Here is a 21,104-nt window from a genome sequence, read left to right as displayed (position 1 = left end):
CACAACACAGTACCAAATCCCACAAGGAATGATGTTGACTTATTCATGTATGGGTCCATACATAAATCAATAATTTGAATCAATTCATGAGCTGTGTTCCAAGCAAGAAACAAATTAATCTGTACAAAATACCAATACAATCACTAATCTTTTCATGATTTATAAGACTTCTATAAATTCCTTCACGTCTTTACAGTATAACTCCACAAGGTAATCCTGGGAGACAGTTTAAAAAATGTGTCCGCTGATGGAGCAGTTCCAAACCGAATTCTTTAAGGAAGATGTCCCGCGGCCCCCACAATCCTTTTTTTTTTTTTCTTGACAACGCAGAGAAGGTCAGCACTGAAATCTGTACACCCATGAAAGTTGAAGTCCTGTTGAGTTTCAAGCATTGATGTTATTGTACCCATATAAAAAAAAGCAGCTTTTGCTTATTTTAGAAAGTTTCCATTCAATCTATATATTCACAAATACATCTAGCTAAACACATCATGCTTTCAAGCACTAAAGTTCGGACGAAACAAGGTTCTTGCAATGACAATTTTGAGTGATTTGTATGAACAAAAGCAATATATACATGAGATGGAAGTACTCACCACTTCACAGCTGAGAAGAACCTCATCCCCTCAAAGATTTTGTCCAGAAGAACCCTTTCTTTCTAGTTGAGTGAGTCTCCGTGGAGGATCTACTCCCTTTGGATCCAAATGAAAAATGTCTCCTCAAGAAAGGCTTCGCCAAGGAGCTTTTCATGCTGGCACTTGAGCCCATCTCGGGACCCTTTCCTTCTTGTCCACCACCTTTTAAGCGATCAAATATGATGGAATCACCATCAAGATCACTATCAACTACTCTGCTCCTCAGTTTCTTGTTTCTAGCCTTCAAATCCGTTTCTGTTTTTAAAGCTTTTTGAGACAGCTGAAAGGCCTGCTTCTCTCCCAAGGTACAAAATGGGCATGCAGGATCATACTTATCAATTTCAGGTGTCAAAGCTTCCAAACACTCAGCATGATAAGCATGACCACAACTTAAGACAGCAACAACGGAGAGCTCATTACTAGCAATAAGCTTCTGGCTGCTCCACAAAGATTTTTCAGTCAATAGCTTCAAGCAGATCCCACATGTTTGAAGATCAGCCGAAGGAAAAGATGAGTTTCGACCGCTGGATCTTGTCTTCTTATGATTAAAGCCCAAGCACTCGTCAAAAGACCACCTTTCTCTATTGGAAGTGGCCGTGAGCTCAGAAAATGCATGCATAGACCAACCATCTGAAGACTCGCCATGGCATCCCCGAGTTGATTCATTGCTCCATGAAGGAGTAGGAGGCCTCTCATCAGAAACTGGGATGCTCTTTGATGACTTCAATCCAGGGATTAGCGCATCAGATACTGGCTTTGTTAGTTGATGTCTAGAAGAATGCTGGAGCCACCTTGGTGTTGAGCTGGCAGGATGTAAGTGACCTTGGGATGGAAGTGGAGATGTTGACAAGGATGAAGATGAGGGCAATGAAAGAGAGGATTTTGCAGGAGATAGTTTCAGAACTGCAGTGGATTCTGTTGACTCCTCCACCTGTAAAATGAACAGATTTGGCAAGAAAGTCATATGAAGGAGAACAGATGAAGTCAATCATAGAGCGAGCAAACGTGGATGTTCCTTCCATGAAAAGAAAAACTCTACCTGTTCCAAACTTGTGTCCATTGAGATATTCCTCGAGATGGATTGATCTGCAATAAGAGTGCAAATGATCTCAGATGCAGTGCATGTCAGCTCATGTGAGGTCAAAACCCGCACAATGAATGGATTTATTAGGAGGCGGTACATGTGAGCTCATGAGAGGTCAAAAACCCACATCGTGAATAGATTAATTAGGAGGATTTTATCAAATTTTCAGTTAGTAAGAATCTTAATGTAAGGACGAACTGTATCTTATGTTTCATTCCCGTATCATACTTGAAACTAGGAGTACAAATTGCCAAAAAAAGAACAAGCAGGAACCATGCAGTATGTGGATGATTCAAGTTGTCCATAGAAATGTATAGAAACAACAAATCAAGCTCTAGTCGTGATTACAGCCATTATTCTCCATTTAAAAAGATTAGTCATTATTCCGGGCTACATCTTACAGAAGATATTTAAAGAGACATAAGAAGCAGAAAAAAGAAAGTCCCCGTACTGTGAGGATATAGAACATGGCTTCTTGTAGAAAAAACAAGAAAACAAACAGATAAAAATGGATAAAGAAAGGGTAAGAATGAAGAAGAAAGGTCAGGACAAGAAATAGCACAGAAAAAGTAGTTTGTGAAGGATTGCAAATTTGTTCTTTAAGCAGATACTCAAGGTCACTCCATGACAATGTAAAACTCCTGTGGTGATATGCAATAATAGCAAAAGAACTGTTTTTCTCAGATATGCATTCAACATTTCCCTTTTGAGCTAAGCATCCCATGGTATCATACACCCTTTATGAGATATGAGATCAATTTAACCATAGACAGAGAACAAACAAGCCTGTAAGTAGACAGTCTATTTATGTAAATATTTTCTGCAAACCTGGTTGAAGAAAGCCCATCTTCAACCATGAAGCATGCCTACCAACGAAAAAGAGAGTACACATTCAGAGCAACAACTTGGCTTAAGACAGAAGAAAAAATTCATAATACACCACAAAGAATATCAACATAAAAACCACAAATATGAAATTTAGGATTTCTTTTTGAAAAATGGGTTGAAAACATGATTGAAGACAGGATGCATAATTCTGCAAAACTCATCTGAAAAGTTTCTAGATAGGAAAGTGCACTTCACAATTCCCCCGCGGCGTCTAAACCTTTCTTATGCACAAAATGAAGAAAATAACCTCTACCTTCACAGTGCAGTAATTGCAGATTAATATCTAAAATCATGAAAAACATGCTGCAAATTGAATGTGTAATGAGAAAGACATCTTATTCACCACCGTCATCATCACAATCACTATTGTCTAACCATCATCACTAACACACAAGCTCTATTACTGGCGGAGGAATACTCGCTCATATACTACTTATCAAGGGAAAAGATGGGGTAAAAAAGCAAAGAAAACACGTTCAAATTCTAGCCATAGGATCTGATAATATTGCTTTATAATCTCTAGCAAAATAATCATTCACAGTTCAATTGACAAGCATCATCGAAATGGTTGAATTATGAGAAAAGGATATGTGCAGAACTTGCTACCTTAAAATGTTGTACAGAGCTAAAGACACTCTAGCGGATTTATTAAAGAAGACCAAAAAGTGAGGGTCCTATTAGTCTCACACAGCGATTGATCTTGTTAATTAATCATGAAACTAAATCACATGATCATTTCAAGGTTTTTTTTAACAGAATTAGGACCCGGTGGCTTTCAATTATGCGATTATTCAAGAGTTGCAGACAGAAACTATATTCCCATTACTCCGTTCTCTCTTTTTAGCTTCGCACTCGTACTATTTGAAGCCTTCTATTTTTATTTTTTATTTGTTGCATGATAGTATCACTCTATCTCATGGCAGACATTCATTTTATATATGCAACCTCCAAAATGTCAAACAAAAACTTTCTAGCATGTAAGGACTCTCTGCCCTTTACATCTTAAATTTCTACTCTAGAGCCGCGATAAGATTATCACGTGCAGACTCTCTCTCTTGAAACCACAATGTTTAGCCTTTGCAACCTGAATGTCAAACCAGTCAGAAACAGGTTTCTCTAACATGGAAATTCTTTCCCGAGTGCAGGGTGAGCATGTGATGCTGGATCATATTGTCAGAAATTAGCATATAGAGAAGACCCTCGTATACATCTGTAAATTTTACCATTATTGCTAAATTAATCAAGGTGTCTTCAGTATTGAGTTTGCAACCAAGAGGTTGCAAGATCAAAACCTGAGATTACACTTCATACAGAAAAGTTGAAGGGTATGATTGTCTCGGAATCTCATTTCCATAATATCATAAGGCAATGAGCTTATTTTAGAGCGTGTGACTGCTAATCTTTGCATAATTTTCCAAAACCCTGAGCACTGCATGAGTCCTGCTTTGGGTATTTATTGTTCCTTGCCACTGGTTTTCAGTAATATTGGAGTATATTTCATCTTGAGTTTTGCTTCTCATTTACTGTAATAACTAATAAGGTTCCATCACCAAATCAAATGAATTCTTCATCCACGTCATCTATAACTATAAGAAACTGAAATAGTTCGATCTCTTCTAAATAGTAAATATGATCAATCACAAGGGCATTGCTTCTACTTTGCAATCCATGCATCGATATGCAATATAAAGCTAATTGCAACACTATCCTAAATAGAGAGGGAAATTTCAGAATGAACTGAAAGATCATGTGAAATAGATCAAACTAATATTAATGTGAAGAACCCCATGTACCAGAAGTTTACCTGAAGTAGGAGTCCTCACACGAGCAGCAGTTCCTTCAGATGTTGGGGATTTCTGCCATGTACGTCTCTGGAAACTCTCCGTTGGGCTTCCATCCTCAGATGCATAGGTTGATTCATGTTTAATATCTGATCCATAATTCCTGCTAATTCCACCAGAAAACCAACTTATCGAAGTATCTTCCCCTGCTACTCGCCCTCGATTATCCCATCTAAAGCTCCAAGATGGTGAATAACGAATATTTCTATGCAAGATGTCACCACCTGGTCCACTTACTATATTTTTATCTCTAGCAGCAACACAGCAAGCACCTCCCATGCTCGAACACAAACAAAAGGTGTCTCCAAATTCTAACACGAACCCAAAATCTTCAATCACGTGCTCCAACGTCCAAACAACGGCAACTCAAATTTCACTACCATCACTCTTAACGGGCAAAACCCAGGTCCAATTCTTCCTCTGCAATTAAAACAGGCAAAAAAAATAGAGCACCAATATTAATCACTAGTAATTTCACATCTAGCTCTCTGAAAACACAAAATCCAACACGCCACATGCGCATAACTGAAAAAACAAAAGAAAATGATCAATAACAACCAAACTCCTCTAATCTTTCACAGAGAGCACACTTTGATGATCTAAAGCTAAATTTAACCGCAAAGTTGTTGCACCTCAAGAACCCAAGTGACAAAAGTAATATCCAGTGATTAAAAATTGGGTTTCAACTCGCCACCCGCGCTTTCAAATCCATTTCCATCACCAAAAACGCATAGCCAAAATCATTTCAACACGCACAAAAATAAAAAGTTATATAAAAGACTACTAAAACAAATAGAAAATCAAAGGGTGTTGAAAATTCTAGAGGCAGCAATTGAGAAAATTCCAAGTCAAGTTTAGTTTTTAAAATAGTAGTCAATAATGAACTAATTACCAATAATTCAGTTCACACTAGCTGATTTTCGAAAAAAATAATTAAAGAAATTAAAAAGAACACGGAAATTGGATCGCCTAACTAACTAGTAAACAAAGGAGTCTCGCTCCAAATCCACAAATAATAATAATACAAACCAAAAAATTAATTATAATTTAAAAAAAGCTGTACTGAGTAGTCAAATTTGTAAGAACAATTCAAAATCCGAAACCGACTTGATCGAGAGAGGCTATCCTTACCTTGGTCAGAGGAAAGACGACAGCGTTTTAAAACGACAAATAGATTCTAGAAAGAGAGATGCGGAGCGGTTTTTAGAAAGAGAAAATGAAAGGAAGAGAGTGAGGCTGCTGGTGCTTTTACCTGCAAGGAGGGGGGAGGGGGGTGGCGTCTTTTACGGGTTCAATGTTGACGACGTTAGAATTTGTTAACGGTTGACGGTGTTAGTATAATTATTTTTCATCTTGTTCGCGGTAAAATTTTAAATGAAAATCAAAGGGTAAAATATTTCCGGACTTAACGAAGAAATTAATATTTCCTGAATTACAAAATTAAAATTATTTTTCTCAGGTGAGAACTATACATCCTACTGGATCGATATTTTTTTAATATTTATTATTAAGAATATGAGATTTGAAATCAAAAGGTTTTTTCGAGAAAAGAGGGATGAAAATATTTATTTTTTTCTCAAGAAAATAATAATTTCATTAAATAAATCATTATTTTTGTACGTCAAGATAAACTCCTTACTATGTAATTATCTTCAAAGCAACACCGATAACTTGAATGATTGACAACACCTACGGTCTTCAAAACAATTATTGGTATTTTCAATTACCTGAGTGGTAATAATAATAAATAAATAAAAAAACTTCGTAAATTTATATATATTAATTGCATATATAAGAATAGATTACATCCCACGTATACATTTGAGTCTAAATCGTCATAAAATAATAAAAGGAATGGGCATCGCCATCAAATCAAGAGCCTTTATTCATATTAAAAAAGCTACAGTAAATAGAGAGTGTAAATAGATGACATATCACGGGGGTGTTTAGGGTAGGGTGACGACTTTTTGTTTATAAATATATTAAATAATTTTTTATTTTTTAAAAATTACTACAATATAATAATATAAAAATAATTTTAAATAAAATAAATATTTTTAAAAGTTTTTTTAAAAAATTTCAACCGCATTCCAAAATATTACTTGGATTGATGCACCTACTATTCCACGAGTCCATATTATTTTTTAATATAATATTTAAATGTTGTAAGTGTATTTATTTTTAAAAAAAATATAATAATTCAGGTTATAGTCCTAATCAATTAAATAAACTGATTTTATTTGAATTATATTGAAAAAAAAAGACAATAATAGCAAACAAATATATATATATATATATAAAGAAAAACAATCATGATAAATAAAAAAAAATCATTTAATTGGTTATGTTTGATAAATCTATTTATTGAAATTAATTGGTAATAGAAATCGATATACAAATAAATTTATTTAATAAAATAAAAAAAAATATTATATAAAATTACATATATTAAAAATATAATTAAAAAACAAATACTTAATCTGTATAAAATAAAAAAAAATACAAATGAATTATCCTGGCTCTTGAAAAATTAAACACACCTAGTAGAAAAAGGAGGAATAGACGGCAGATAGAGAGCTAAGCAGGTGATGCCTTCTGCAGTACGCGAAGTGCGCAGTACGCATTCGATTCTTTTGACGCTGCAAGAAGAAAGTACAAATGGTGGGGTTAAAATCTCAACAAAGATTCTTGAAAAAAGCCACCCCTCCCTCTACATTTCCCCTTACTTAATCACAAAATTAAATTAACTTTTAGCCTTTAATTTGGATTCCTCGATCACCTGAGTTAATTTTCTCAGGATTTTTAAAGTTGAGATTGAGATTCTGTAAACCAGTTATATCTTTGAAAATTTTTATTTTTTATTTTTGAATCTGATATAAAAAATAAAATTCAAAAATTTATTTTAATATATTTCCAAACTAAAAATACTTTTAGAAATCAACATTTACCTCTACCGAATTCTTAAATAAACACTCTTAGATAAAAAAAAATATTTGAAAACAAACTCTCAAATACTTCCGTCACATTGGTCTCTGCTCTGCTAGTGACGTCAGTTAATAAGAAATTTTGTGGCGCGGCCATGATTTTCAAGTGGTGGTTAGAGAAGGAGGGTGAAACGTACGTAGCAAACAAACCGTCTAACACTTTGAGCTGTGCACGTAAATGGCAAAAGGTTGCTATACACTGTGGTTGATAATGTGGTTTTGCTTATTATTAGCACAGAGTCAAGAACGAGTGGACTTTTAGCGACAAGCTTGTTAATGGGATACCAAATATACCCTCCAAATTTGTCCAACTTGCCCAGTCAAGAGGGATAGAAACGACTTTATCGAACACTTAGGTTTAGAACCTGGGCATGCAAAGCAAGCTTCTGGGCAAGGTCTCTATCAAGCTGGTGGAGTGTGGTGCTTAGAGACGCTAAATTAATCACATAATTAATATTAAAAATCTAAATCAAGGTGGATTAGGTGAGTCGCCTTTGCCAAAGTGTTTAGGTTGCAACTCACTTGTACCGTGATCATGAGCTATTTGGAGTGTTTATAAATATAGTAATAATTGATTTTTAAATTATTTTTTCATTTAGAAATATATTAAAATAATTTTTTTAAAAATATTATTTTTGATATCAATATATCAAAATGATTTTAAAAAATTAAAAAAATAATTTGAAACAAAAAATAGATTATTTTTTTTCAAAAAAAATTAAAACACAAAAATAAACAAGTCTTTTATTTTAGGAAAAATTAAAGCATGGAACATTAATTACTTCGATGGACTGGTGAAGATCGATCGATCATGTTCACGGGGGATTTCTCCCCGGGCAAATTCCGGTGGCATGCATGACGACCAAAGCTCACAGCATTACCAATATCTAACACCACCCGTTCTCTTATATTTCCTTTTTATGAACCCTATACATTGATATTAATCTGGACATCCATTTTACTATATGAAAATCAATCTTTATCATATATTATAAATGCGAAAAATCCATATATATATATATACAGTTCATATAAAAATGCTAGTTTAGATGCAATATAAATTCTCCAACCCCATAATTCCTACCAGTTATCCGACAAGTTTAGGACGGAGACGTGTATGAATTTACTAGTCCAATAATTCCAAACCAAAGCCCAAGAGGGTGTATTATGGGATATAGATATGGGCTCGAAATAGCATCAAGTTAAAAACTAGACCAGACAGGCACGGAGGCCCAGACTTAGCGTTGACAAGCCCAGCCCAATAAAGTAATAATAAAAAGAACTATATTTACAAATGTAACACATATTTTCTTAAACATGACGTGTCCCTGGCATCTTCAGCCTTGCCACGTACAATTTTAAACCTCCAGATATTATAATGTTCTTGCATATCATCATGTAAATCCTAGATGCCAGCTTCAACATTTTTTTCCTTACCTTTCCAATTTATAATATTGTTCCTTGAGTCATTTTTTTAATAGTTTTTTGTAAAATATAAATTCGTTTTTCTAAAAGAAATATATGGATTTATATATCTCATTTTATCTTGTGACATATATATATATATATATATATATATATATATATATATATATATATTGTGTACTAAAAAATAAGTATTTTTCTTGATTAGTTAATTTCTAAGCAGAATATTAGAAAATGATTTTTTTTTCTTGCAACAGGATTCGAGTTTAATATAACAAGAGACTGTAAATTTAAAGGGACGAGGTAAAAATAAAATTATGTGCTATGTATTAATACTGAATAAATCTTGGTTATTAATTTTGTTGATATATATACATGCTCAGCTTCTTACCTTTTATCAAATAAAATCATGGATGCAGCACTAATAAGCTTGACAAAAACTGTGAATATTGAGTGCAGTATATGAATATAATATACAATCTCATGGAAATTTTACTATTTTAGATATTACTTGTATTCTATCCAGCTAAACAGTATTATTATCTAATTAATCTTAATTAACCCTTCTTCTTCTTCTTCTTCTTTCCTACAAATTTGCCAATATTGGCTAATGATTGGAGCAACTTAATTGGTTTTTTACTATAAGTTTTTTCCCTATATTTTGATATTCAAATTTAATTAGAAAATCATCGTGATTAATTATTAACTTCTCTTTTTTAAAAACAAGAAAACGTAAAAACATTTGGAAGAAATGTACTCTTAATTCAGCTTAGTTCCTTCCAGCATCGTGTTGCATAACGAAAAAAGAAATATTCTTCAAGAAAAGTAACAGATTCATATCGTGTCAAAATCTTCAAATTGATATTTTTTTTCTCTAGTTTTCTAAATAGAGATGGATTTTCGACGAGAAAAGTAATAAAAGATATCCAAACGAGTTTGTTCATGTGCTGGTTGGAAGGTCATGTTATATTTCATACTCATCAAACCGGCCTCATGTTATGTTCATCACGACATTGGCATTCAAGCACTTTACGTATACAGCACATGGATTTTCTGAAAGCCCGTGATATGTCTTAGCTATATAATGAAGTATCAATCCAGTGATTAAACTTCATAAATTGAGGCTATACATGGGAGTTAGATTAATGTCCAGAGTTAAGATCTCTCAAAATATAAATTCTAGCAAAGCAAAGCAACAACATGTAGAGATAATCAAGTTAATGTACCATGCAAAACAACTCGTAGATACGTACGTACGTTCATCCAATTATAAAGCTATATATACATATATAACGTTGTTATAGGGTACAGAACTTACTGTATTTATATATATATATATATATGGGGGATATATATACTAGTCTAGGACACACACAACACAACTTACATACGCATACGTCTGGATTTCGTTTTGCTTTATTTATTCAAATATACTACTGCTCGGACTGTCTCAACCTCTTTAACATGCATGACGGAACCAACCATCAGTTTGGTATGAGCTTGAAAGGAGGCCTGACAAGAGCTGGAGCTGGATTATAGTTTCCATAGTCTTTGGTATTAGCTTTCAGAAGCCTTTCATGGATAGTTGTCGCTTCGTTGTTGTGCGATGGCTTGCTTGATATTTCCTACCATGGGCAATAATTGTGAGATGAATCGTTAATTGGAAAGAACTTGATGAAAGAAGAGAGATTTGTTATGAGAATCATAACGTAGCTGCTAACATTCTAACAATGATATTTCATGATATAAACTGGGCATGTGAGCTATATTACATCGATCCATGGTTAAAGGGCAAGGCTCGTACGCGTTATCGATAAATCTTGCACCATCAACAGCTAGCGACAACGAAAAATCTCATGATTATAATCCAAGAAACTTACCAGCCTTGTTAATTAATAATTTTTCATTGCTTGCTCCATAATTACAAAGAATTCAAAGACTTTAGAGATTAAATTTTGTTTTTGACCGTTTACTAGCTATTTACAAACCTCGTAAGTGGCGGCACTGACCTCCACTTCCTCCGCCAACTTGTTCACAGACTTGGACCGTCGACCTGCAATTTGAAGGCGTGTTAATGGCAAACTAATTTTCCTGCTACAAGTTGCAAATTCCCAACATAAGAAAAAGAGAGAGTTAAATCGATCAAATTCCCTTGGAATGTTTGTTTGCATGCATGTTACCCTAGCTAGCATGCATAATTGCAGGTTTGACACTTGGTGTACAGACATATCTGTAGGTTACAGAAGGCATAGTTGATTGAATCTTGTCTAGATATTTATACTGCATCCTTTTTTTTAGTGTGTGATCGTACGGATATGCACCAAAAGCTGCAGCAAAGAGACAGAAAAAGGAGCACAGCCACCTGCAAAGGAAGTTGATAGAAATGATGCTGAAATAAGGAGGAAGAGAAGGCTAATCTTCTTGAGAAGCACGAGACCCATGTTAGGCAACTTTGTCTTTCCAATCCTCTTCAGGGAGAGTACGCTTAACTAAACCAGCTTCCTCTCTATGTTAATTGAAACTAAGCACTAGTTAGAGTGGAAGACTTGGAGATTATAAACCGAACAGCGATTAATTAACTAGAAACTTTAGCTTTTAAGTATAAAATTCAAAATAAAAAGGTAAAGAAGACCACTTTTCTTTTGTCGGGACTACAAGTCTACGAAGTTAGTGGATTTATATAGTTGTTAATCCAGAGAGGGTGGCCTCCGAGGAAACTACCAAAATCTCCCTCCATCTTTCGAAGCTGGAAAGTTAATTTGGTCTAGATGATCGATGGAAGGAATTATCTTCAGAAAACAAAGCAAATAAAACCCATAAAATTGTCATATTAAAAATAAATAAATTTATCGAGCTCTTATTAAATTTTGAATTTTAGATATTGATGAATCAGAATTAAAGAGCACTGATTCTCCATATATAAAAGATAAATATATACAAGTGAAAACTAGGTCAAGAATGCTTGCTGATTCGAGTATTGTTAATTTGATCTTTGGTTGTGCCCTGATTGATTAATTAAAGATGAATTAGGTTGCATAAAATAGCTTTTAAATATGATTGGTGCTTCCAATTATATCCTCAACGACAAGGACATCCCATCAATTACAAATGAATAAATAAATAAATAAATAAATACTAGTGGAGAATAAACGAAGTCACCGTGAGATCACAATGTAACTTTATCTTCCTTCTCTTTTCTAATGAAATGGTATTAGGAGTGCTCCTACCCTAGTTAATTTACCATTCCCATAAAATTAACAAATAAAAATAAAAATTAATAAATACAAACAAAACAAAAACTTTAATATTTTTTTTATTTGTAAACTCATCGATATTTTATTATTAACGATATATTTTTTAAAGAAAGTTTTTTTATATATGAGTACATTAATAAATTTTTTTTTAATAAAATCAGTATATAAATACTGATAAAATTAGTGTGTGACCACCTACAAAATATTCCATATGAAAATTCAAAAATTCCAGAAGCTAGTGTTAATTTTAGTAAATCCATCCTTAATTATCAAATTATTGACCAATCTCCTTGTTAACACTTCGAACTACAATGCGTCAAGTTTGAACAGAAGTAAACACGACTAGTTAGAGAAGATTAATGTGACTTGTGGTGTATATCATGGACTAACACATCAGCTTAATTGGCAATGTTCATATCATCTTCTTCGACCTAGAAATGTGATACACGGGGCGACGAGAAGTTTGTGGTTTTTTTTTTATTTAATAGTGTGATAATAGTTGTTTTTTAAAATATATTTTATTTAAAAATAAAATAAAATAATTTTTTTTAATTTTTAAAAATTATTTTTGATATCAATATACCACAATAATCTAAAAATACTAAAAACAATAAAAAAATTGAAATATTTTTTTAATTTTTTTTAAAAAACACAAAAACAAACAGCACAATTAAAAACTAAAGATAAAATGCAAGAGCATGCTTGTCTTAATAATTCCCACTCTCCCAACAATATTATCATGGTGGTTCGTCCCAATATTTTTAATATCCGCCACTTCCATAAAGCATGCCTTAGGCACTGCTTTAGCATATCTTTTGCCTTTTGATCTCCAGTGAATCAAGGAACACCCATCTATACCCAAATAATTAATTATAGCACTATAGCCAGCTCCTTGCTAGACCCAATATATAGAAACATAAATTACAAGCAATTCGATTATACATACAATCACTATCTTTCTCTTTTTGAGAAGGGATGGAAGAATAAAGCTAAATATTCACGTAACGAATTCCAGTAAAGAACAAGGAGGTCAGTTTACGCTAAAAGTGGTCGGAAAAAATCTGACTCGAAATGGGAAATTTCGATTATTCTCGTCCTCCAAGTTTTTCTTAAGGGTTTCATATTAATAGCGTATAAAAGGACGACGGCAAGAAATAAATTCATCTTTTTATATATATATATATATATATATTTATACTCGAGTCAAATCTTCACATCAAAACTATTAGATTATATAATATAGGCAAAATTCTTAAATTTATCCCACATTTAATTACATCAATTATTTAATTTTAACTTTGTATTTTTATCTGTCAGGAAAAACCCTTGTGTTTATTGCTAATTATTTGTGGTTAAATCTCGTAGTTAAATATGATGGCATGGCATTTGGTGGGGGTAAGAAATAAAACAAAACAAAACAAAACAAAGGATTCTTTCTTTCTCGTACGGATATGGAGCATGGACAGCAGGGAGACGGAAAAGCAGCACATCCACCAGCAAAAGAAGTTGATGGAAATGATGCTGAAATTATAAGGAGGGAGAGAGAGCTAATCTTCTTGAACACCCATTTTAGGCAACTTTGTCCTTCTAATTATTTGTTATTTTTCTCTCTTCAGAGAGGGAACGCCCAGACGGGCCTCCCTCTCTATAATAATTGAAAGCACTTGGAATCGAAGTCTTAGAGATAATAAACTGATTGACGATTAGTTTATTTGAAAAAGAAAACCAAACTTTAGCCTTTGAGTTTAAAATTCAAAATAAAAGTTGAAGAAGACCACTTTTCTTTTGTCGGGGACCGAGTCGATGAAATTAGTGGATCTATGTGGTAGTTGATCCGTAGAGGGTGGCCTTAGTGGAAATTATTAAAATCTCCCTCGAATTTTAGAGGCTGGAAAGCTTGGTTAGATGATGATGATGATGATGATGATGATGATGATGATGATGATGATGATGATGATGATGATGCTGATGGAAGGATTTCTCCTCAAAAACAAAGCAAAGCCAACGCATAAATATAGACAGGATAAAGAAAATATATCAATATATTGTTACTGATTAACAAAAGATGCTGTACGAATAGCTGAACTCACTTAATTGAATAATAAGGTTATAATTAACTTAATTATTCATGGTGGTAAGTAACATGTAAGACATAATTAAAAAAGAATCACGTTATATGATTTTTTTAAAATGATCAAGGTTGCGAATTAGTTTTCACACGTCAAAATTAATGAAGTTTTTCCTAATCTAATCTTAGTCGGAACATCTAGAATTATATGTATAAAAAATATCAAACTTATTAATTTTTAAATTTAAGATATTGATGACTCAAAACTTAATAATATATACCACTTAATTATTCTCCATAAAAGATAAATATGTCAATATCAATGGAAACTAGGTCATGAATGCTTGTTGATTTGAGTTTTGTTTGTCACTTGTTTATGTTCTAAAAATGAGCTAGATGGTATAAAATAGCTTTTTTAAGACAGCCAGTGAAAATACTTTATATAAAATATAGAGTTTTTATAGCTATATCTTGGGTCGATGGAGTCATGGCTTGAATTTGGATCTTGGTATATAGAGTGCGTAACTGTGTGTAGATGTACATGAACTATAGAGATTATGTAACATAACTTGGTCGGTATAGAAACAAATATGTGTACGTAAAAAGAAAATTATATATGTTGCGCAATTGTGAAAAATAATTAAAAAATATATATGAAGGTCTGTGTATGGCGAGACAAAGATCCTCTCGTGTGTGTGTGTGTGTGTGTGTAGATCTGCTCAAGCCTATAAAAAAACATGGATTAAAAAAAAAAAAACATTATGTGTTGTTTTCCGGATAATCTTCAACTACGACAAGGATAACCCATCAAATACAAATGAAAAGACATTGATGAAAAATAAAGGAAGTCATCGTGGGATTATAAAGTATCATTTATCTTCCTTGTATTCGAAGAGGCTGTAGGAGAAGCACTTCGGCATTAGTCAAGTAAACCCTCCCTTCCTCGTATTGTCTATCCAATTAGTGGCCAATCTCCTTGTTAACACTCCTAAAAACGTGTCAAGTTAGACCAAAACTACATGATTAGCAAGCATGATTAGAGTAGATTTATCATTTTATGCGACTTAATTATGTGGGGTGTATATCATGGACTAAGACATCAGCTTGGCAGTGTTTATACCATCTTCAGCATAGAGGGAGTTTGTGGTTTCTTTTCACCAGTGAACGGGGGACTGGGAGAATAAAATGCAAGAGCATGCTTGTCCCAATAATATTATCATGGTGGGTCATTCCAATATTTTTAATATCTGCCACTTAGTGAAGCATGCCTTGGCACCTGTTAATTTTAGCATGTCTTTTGCTTTTTGATCTCCATTAAAAATACACACGCAGGCCCCTTGATCTTATCAGATGCTCCAATCCAACATGGAATACATCAGATCACATTATTTATTTTTCATTTTATTACGTCTCCCTGCTTTTCATCATTTCTTAGATACATGGAATCGAGGAAGGAACATCCATTTATAGTTTATACTACCAAGCAAGCAAGTAATTAATTAATTACAGCACTATAACCTACTTGCTAGACCCAATGGAAACATAAAATACAAACAATTCGATTGTATGATCATTATCTCTCTCTTTCTGAGAAAGTTTCCAAGTTAAATCATGTAGAAAATCTCCGTGAAGAACAAGGAAGCCAGTTTATGCTAATATTGTTCGGCAAAAATCTAATCCGACAGAAGTTCTTATTGTTAATTTTTTAATTCCTGATCCTATCAAATACCATCATGTCATCATATTTGACTATCAAATTTAACCATGGTTAATAATAATATAATTTAAAAACACAAGGGTCTTTTTACCGAATTAAAACCACGAGATAAAAAATAATTAATCAATACAGATATAGGATTAAATTAACGAATTTCGCCTATAATATATAGACTGGTCAGTTTTCGGAGTTCAGCAGACATGGTAGATACATAACCAGACACATCGAAGACTCCATATGCACCTGTAGAAATGAAGAATTGGGATCCGCTAAGTATCAATCGATATATCTATGATGTTGAACCGGTATTTATTGCCTTGTCATCTTCATGGCGCAAGCTGTTGGCTCGACTGTAAGCAGCTTTGGCACCCTGAGAAACAATGGGAGATTGAATTGATGAGACTGTTTAATGCTTCATCATGAAAGAAATATCAAACCACAACTCTTTACATGGATATAGAAGGAGGCGAGCAATACTCACTTGGAAGATTGTTCCAAGTTTTTTCAATCCTTTAGCCCGTGACTTCAGGACATCACGGGACACACTAGGGTCTTTCAGTACCTGAAACAGAAAACATAGTTAAGAAATCTTTCTTAATTTCAGCATGAACACCATCGTTTTTCATGCAATCCCTTGCTAGAGATCAATCCATACAAAATGTCTGCTGAGTCTTAACACAACTTTAAATCATTTTCGTAACCTCTTGACCCTAACCAAACATTCAGAACCAAATAGGCATTCATAGGTTATCAAATCTTGCATTGCACAAAAGAAAATAATGGAAGACAAGAAGCTTCACACGAACTAAATCCAAGGAGCATGCTGGTGCCAAACTTCAACATACAGCAACTTGAGGGCATGTGATACGGTCAGCAAGTAGGTCGATGGAGGTGCATGTTAAGCATTTGTCTAATGAAGTCAACTGTCACCTCATAATTTTCAAGCATGTCAGCCTAGAACTTTGTGACAGGATAGAAAGAAATCACCAGGTAAAATTGGATTAAGGGCATCTATCAAAAACCAGTGTGTTTGTTCTAGAAGGCAAGTGAATACTTCAGTTTCTTAATAACAGACGAAAATGAATTCTCGTTCCTCTTAATCTCTTCAAACTACCAATAAGATGTGAAAAGTTTTAAATTAGCAACCATCTAATTCATTCTCTTTGATTCTTAAAAAATCTTAGAACTGCAATTTAATGTCACGAGTCTGTACTCTAATAAAAGCCGAGGGATAACCCATTTGACCACCGCTATTCCATAACATCATAACTTGAAGGCTTGCAGGATAAATTAAGACGACATGAGAATAAGAAGGGAAAAGAGAACAACTTACTGCTTGGCACACACGTGATAAAGTACTCTCAATATCAAGCACATTGATCTGCCAAAGTGATTGAAGCATTGAATCCTTCTTATCTTCAAGGATTTTCTGCATGCTCTCTTCTTGGTTTTCTACTCCATTCAACTTCTTTAACTCCTCCCGTATTTGAATTAAGGAAACAGCACCTGCAGATTCAAGAGAAAATACTCTTCTTAGGTTCCGTTTAAATTATAAACTAACATGAATGACCATGAAGCCTGTTTCAAGATATTAAAGCTTTGATTTCAGAGAACTGTACCTGAAGCAGCCATTACTTGTGATTTCATCAGGTGTCCTTTATCCCGTACCCATTCTGCTAAAAATGGTACCTTCATATACCGTCTGTCCTTTCCAAGCTCCCTAGCAGCTTTCCTCGTGTAGATATAACCAATGGTGTGCAGCATAGCCTCACCAAATGCTGATGATTTTAGTGGTTATGAGTTGAATTAGAAATTCAGGGAATTTTATTTTAAAAGAAAGAAGTTGATGAATCAATTCCAGCAGCATTTGAATAATGCACAATTACTAAAATAATACTCTTTTCATGTTGCTATGTAGCTAAGACTTTTAAGAGCAATATTTGAAAGATAACTCCTGCATGGCCGAAAACTTTTATAAACTCAATATTGGGTCCGATCTACCACTGCCCTGTGGACTAGGATGGGCACAGCAGCTTGGACAATATTAGCATCACCTAGGCATTGCCATTGAATCCTGAGTTAGTGGCAGGGAACAGGACCTACTTCCACATCAAAAGAGTTATTCTCCAGAATACTCTAGCTGCACTTATATGCTCAAGAAGAAATCATCGGGTTGGACCACACTGATATACCCAGAAACAACCACTAAAACGAGAGGACATGAAAATTCCTTCTTACAGCAGGTTTTCCAGAGTCAACACTTCTCAGAGTTCCTTACCTATTTTAAGTGATTCAAAGTGTTAACTGAGGAAGAAAATATACCAGCTGTAGAGAGGCGGCGTGCTTCTGATTGGGCCCAATTTGTAAACTCATTCTCCTGGCCTTCAACAAATGTTTCAAGGCGAATTTTGAGATTTGTTATTAGCTTTTCGTCTCTCTCTTTCTGCAGCACCTGTGGATTAAACAAAAGACGGGGGCTTTAATGGAGTGCACCAAACACTGACATTGAAAAACTTAAGTAAATAAAATACCCTCATCTTCTCTTGATTTCTCTGCTGTTGCATTTCCTTGTCCTGTATGTCGTCTTCATTTTCAAAAGATGATAATGTAGCCAGTGCAAGTTGACCAACATAATCTTCAAATAATTCACTTCCAAATAGCATTCCAAAGACAGCTGAAGGATCCAACATGATTTCCCTGGAAAAGAAAGTATCTCTCATGATTTCTTCTGGATTAAACAAGATGTGGGAAATGAAACAAAGATTAAAAGAGAAACACAACAATGATTTTCAGAGGGACCCATTACAACACAATATTAGTGCAAGATAAAGGACAAGTCATTCCCTGATAAAATTAGTATTCGGCTAATCGGTTAGAGCCCTGGAATTGAACAAGTCAGTGGCCAAGTATATTGAATGGATTAATGTGGTCTTCTTGGCAGTGTGCAAGTCCCAACCTGGCTGTATCCAACTGATTTTCTTCATCGTGAGAAAAAAGATTATCATTTTCTTCTTCAATTTCTTCTGTAGCTTCTATATTTTAACCTGAGTAGCATGCATTTAAGCTTCATTTCCTTTTTTTTTTATTGTTAACAAATTTAATTCCACTAGGATTAATCGACTAAAATGTAAGCATATTTGGAGCTGTTTTTATAATGAAACATCCTACCTTCTATTTTCCTGCAACTAAAGGCGTGTACCTGATTTTGCATTCAATCTTCATCAACTTCCCATTAAAAACTAAGGGAATCAGCATCTTAGCAAAATGAAATATTTCTATAACTAAAAGTGTTCCTCTATGTTGTGTTCCAGAAAGTCCCCGAAGAAGTTTAAGTAGCAGAATAATAGCAAGCAATTTATAGTAGAAAAATTTACAATCTCGTTTTACATTATTTAAACTTACTCTGTTATTCCTTCCTTTCCATACTTGTCGTATCCTTCACGTTTCTGAGGATCACTTAAGATCTGGTATGCTTCACCAAGTATCTAAAAACATGTATCAAAGCAAATAAATAAGCACACAGAAGCTCAACAACAGATGAAAGTTGACAGATAAATGTCTTCTTCCATTGTTTATACGCTCACGCCTTTCATAACCATCAAGGAATGAAATGAAAAGGCAATGCGCTCCGATTTTCCAAGCGAGGAGGCACACTAGGTCCAAATAAATGACAATTGTAATAGACATTAGAACTTGGTTTTCCTCATTCTGCAGTACAGTTGAATATCAATACAACTTAACTCTACCATAGGATTATTTGTTCGAAACGACAAATAACTGACTAGCACTAGACTATGCCACAATAACCAAGATATAGTCTTCAACGATGATCAAATTTATTAGCTAACCTGAAAATTATCTGCAGCTTTTGGATCACCGGGGTTTTTATCTGGATGAACTACTTTTGCCTGTACAGAACACATAAAACCACACTCAATTACAATACCACGAATCTGAGTAAATGAGCAGGAAAAAAAAACGCTTTCACATGTTCATGATAAAAACAAAAATTTTGTAGCTGCAAATTAAGCCCATATTTCGAAATTCACAGCCCTCTTAAAAGAACAACTTAAGTGCATTATTTTTTTTCCGCCCATAGGATTGAAGCTATAAACCTTGTGGCTAATCCACGAGATAGAAACTACTTCCATTGAAAGCTTAAGCTCACCTTGAGATAGTATGCCTTCTTGATCTCTGCCGATGACGCATCGACACTAACCCCCAAAATGTCATAAAAAGTTGTATCTTTCACCATTGGTTTTGCTTTCAATCTTGATTTACGAGAACTACATTTAAGATCAGAGAAACCAAGACAACGAATCAGCCTCATTGACAAACCAGAGAAGGTAAATTCAATTCAGCAAACTGTGTTCATTTCTAAACATCAAAAGAATCTTTCTTTCTAAGAGAAACAGCATGCGTTGCTTCCAGATTATACAATGCCATGCAGCATACATATAGCTTCCTCATTGATAAACGACATGTAGCAGAATCGGATCAAAAAACCAGATAACAAGATCGGGTTTTTGATAAAAACAAGGAGATTCTTACCATGATCTTAACTTATACTAAAAAAAAAAACCTATAACACATAGAGTATTAAAGAAATTACAAAAAAAAAAAAACAACGAAACAAGATCAAGAATCTTGAACTTACATTACAGAAGATTAAGAGAGAAATTAGAGATAGGATTGTAAAGACACGGAGGCTTGTTAGTTTCTCGCAGAGACGAAGTGAAACTAGAAGATCAAGGTAAGAAAGCAAGAAGGGGAAGGATCACGTGTCTCCCAGTCAGCTTTGGATGAGCTTTTTATACTTTCGAAAGTTTTTAATTGGTTAATAAAAAGAAAAGAAACATTAACCAATAACCATGTCAACGATTATAAGAGACGGTAACGTTTTGTTCTGGAACTGAAGAAATTAATTCTGTTATGTTTTCTAACTTAAACTCACTTTGAAATTAATTCTGTCGTTATTACTTTAATACCATCGAGCCATAAAATTAAAAGAAAAAAATTATAGTTATTCGTACTCAGGGTAAGGTTTAAAAAAAAATCAACACGTAGTTTAGCTGGTTTCACTGAGTTGACTCCGCCAATGAAGTAGCACTCAGTTAATCTGATTAAAAGTTTATTTAATTTTAAAAAATATTAAAAATAGTGTCATTTTAACTTCTTCTTTTTTTAATAAAATTTAAAATGATATTA

At 33.8% G+C, this 21,104-nt stretch overlaps 3 protein-coding genes across 5 annotated transcripts; all 3 read right to left on the bottom strand.

The window, feature by feature from the left end:
- Positions 1-17: 17 nt before the first annotated feature.
- LOC133680258 (uncharacterized) lies at positions 18-5,721 on the bottom strand. 3 transcript variants are annotated; one of them, XM_062103076.1, is made up of 5 exons: positions 5,580-5,721; positions 4,412-4,868; positions 1,675-1,721; positions 597-1,566; positions 18-374 (listed from the first exon to the last, which is right to left on the bottom strand). In XM_062103076.1, the coding sequence occupies exons 2-4, from the start codon at positions 4,725-4,727 to the stop codon at positions 619-621; spliced, it is 1,311 nt and encodes a 436-aa protein (XP_061959060.1). In that variant the 5' UTR covers positions 4,728-4,868; positions 5,580-5,721; the 3' UTR covers positions 18-374; positions 597-618. The 3 variants fall into 3 exon arrangements, with proteins under 3 accessions (XP_061959060.1, XP_061959062.1, XP_061959061.1); XM_062103078.1 differs by lacking the exon at positions 5,580-5,721 and adding an exon at positions 5,007-5,423; XM_062103077.1 differs by lacking the exon at positions 5,580-5,721 and adding an exon at positions 5,081-5,423.
- A 4,359-nt stretch (positions 5,722-10,080) lies between these two features.
- LOC133680577 (protein CASPARIAN STRIP INTEGRITY FACTOR 1-like) lies at positions 10,081-11,492 on the bottom strand. Its single transcript, XM_062103593.1, has 3 exons — positions 11,220-11,492; positions 10,846-10,910; positions 10,081-10,482 (listed from the first exon to the last, which is right to left on the bottom strand). The coding sequence occupies exons 1-3, from the start codon at positions 11,296-11,298 to the stop codon at positions 10,342-10,344; spliced, it is 285 nt and encodes a 94-aa protein (XP_061959577.1). The 5' UTR covers positions 11,299-11,492; the 3' UTR covers positions 10,081-10,341.
- A 4,470-nt stretch (positions 11,493-15,962) lies between these two features.
- LOC133679516 (chaperone protein dnaJ 10-like) lies at positions 15,963-20,725 on the bottom strand. Its single transcript, XM_062102130.1, has 10 exons — positions 20,554-20,725; positions 20,065-20,182; positions 19,745-19,804; positions 19,299-19,381; positions 18,428-18,593; positions 18,219-18,348; positions 17,516-17,674; positions 17,230-17,402; positions 16,378-16,458; positions 15,963-16,266 (listed from the first exon to the last, which is right to left on the bottom strand). Exons 2-10 carry the CDS (start codon positions 20,149-20,151, stop codon positions 16,186-16,188), a joined length of 1,020 nt encoding a protein of 339 aa, XP_061958114.1. The 5' UTR covers positions 20,152-20,182; positions 20,554-20,725; the 3' UTR covers positions 15,963-16,185.
- Between the last annotated feature and the right edge of the window lie 379 nt (positions 20,726-21,104).

This window comes from Populus nigra, chromosome 19 (genome assembly GCF_951802175.1).
Source record: "Populus nigra chromosome 19, ddPopNigr1.1, whole genome shotgun sequence".
NCBI classification, from domain to species: Eukaryota; Viridiplantae; Streptophyta; class Magnoliopsida; order Malpighiales; family Salicaceae; genus Populus; species Populus nigra.
This window is presented reverse-complemented; position numbering and strand designations above follow the sequence as displayed.

What these genes read in the sequence shown, in the direction of transcription:
- LOC133680258 (XM_062103076.1), bottom strand. Translation starts at nt 4,727, where the DNA reads ATGGGAGGTGCTTGCTGTGTTGCTGCTAGAGATAAAAATATAGTAAGT. An exon ending in TGTGAGGACTCCTACTTCAG is followed by an intron (nt 1,722 to 4,411) that starts GTAAACTTCTGG and finishes CTCTTATTGCAG; the next exon opens with ATCAATCCATCTCGAGGAAT. An exon ending in TGGACACAAGTTTGGAACAG is followed by an intron (nt 1,567 to 1,674) that starts GTAGAGTTTTTC and finishes TTCATTTTACAG; the next exon opens with GTGGAGGAGTCAACAGAATC.
- LOC133680577 (XM_062103593.1), bottom strand. Translation starts at nt 11,298, where the DNA reads ATGGGTCTCGTGCTTCTCAAGAAGATTAGCCTTCTCTTCCTCCTTATT. An exon ending in TCTATCAACTTCCTTTGCAG is followed by an intron (nt 10,911 to 11,219) that starts GTGGCTGTGCTC and finishes TTCAAATTGCAG; the next exon opens with GTCGACGGTCCAAGTCTGTG. An exon ending in TCAGTGCCGCCACTTACGAG is followed by an intron (nt 10,483 to 10,845) that starts GTTTGTAAATAG and finishes TGCCCATGGTAG; the next exon opens with GAAATATCAAGCAAGCCATC.
- LOC133679516 (XM_062102130.1), bottom strand. Translation starts at nt 20,151, where the DNA reads ATGGTGAAAGATACAACTTTTTATGACATTTTGGGGGTTAGTGTCGAT. An exon ending in AGAAGGCATACTATCTCAAG is followed by an intron (nt 19,805 to 20,064) that starts GTGAGCTTAAGC and finishes TGTTCTGTACAG; the next exon opens with GCAAAAGTAGTTCATCCAGA. An exon ending in ACAAGTAATGGCTGCTTCAG is followed by an intron (nt 17,403 to 17,515) that starts GTACAGTTCTCT and finishes TTGAATCTGCAG; the next exon opens with GTGCTGTTTCCTTAATTCAA.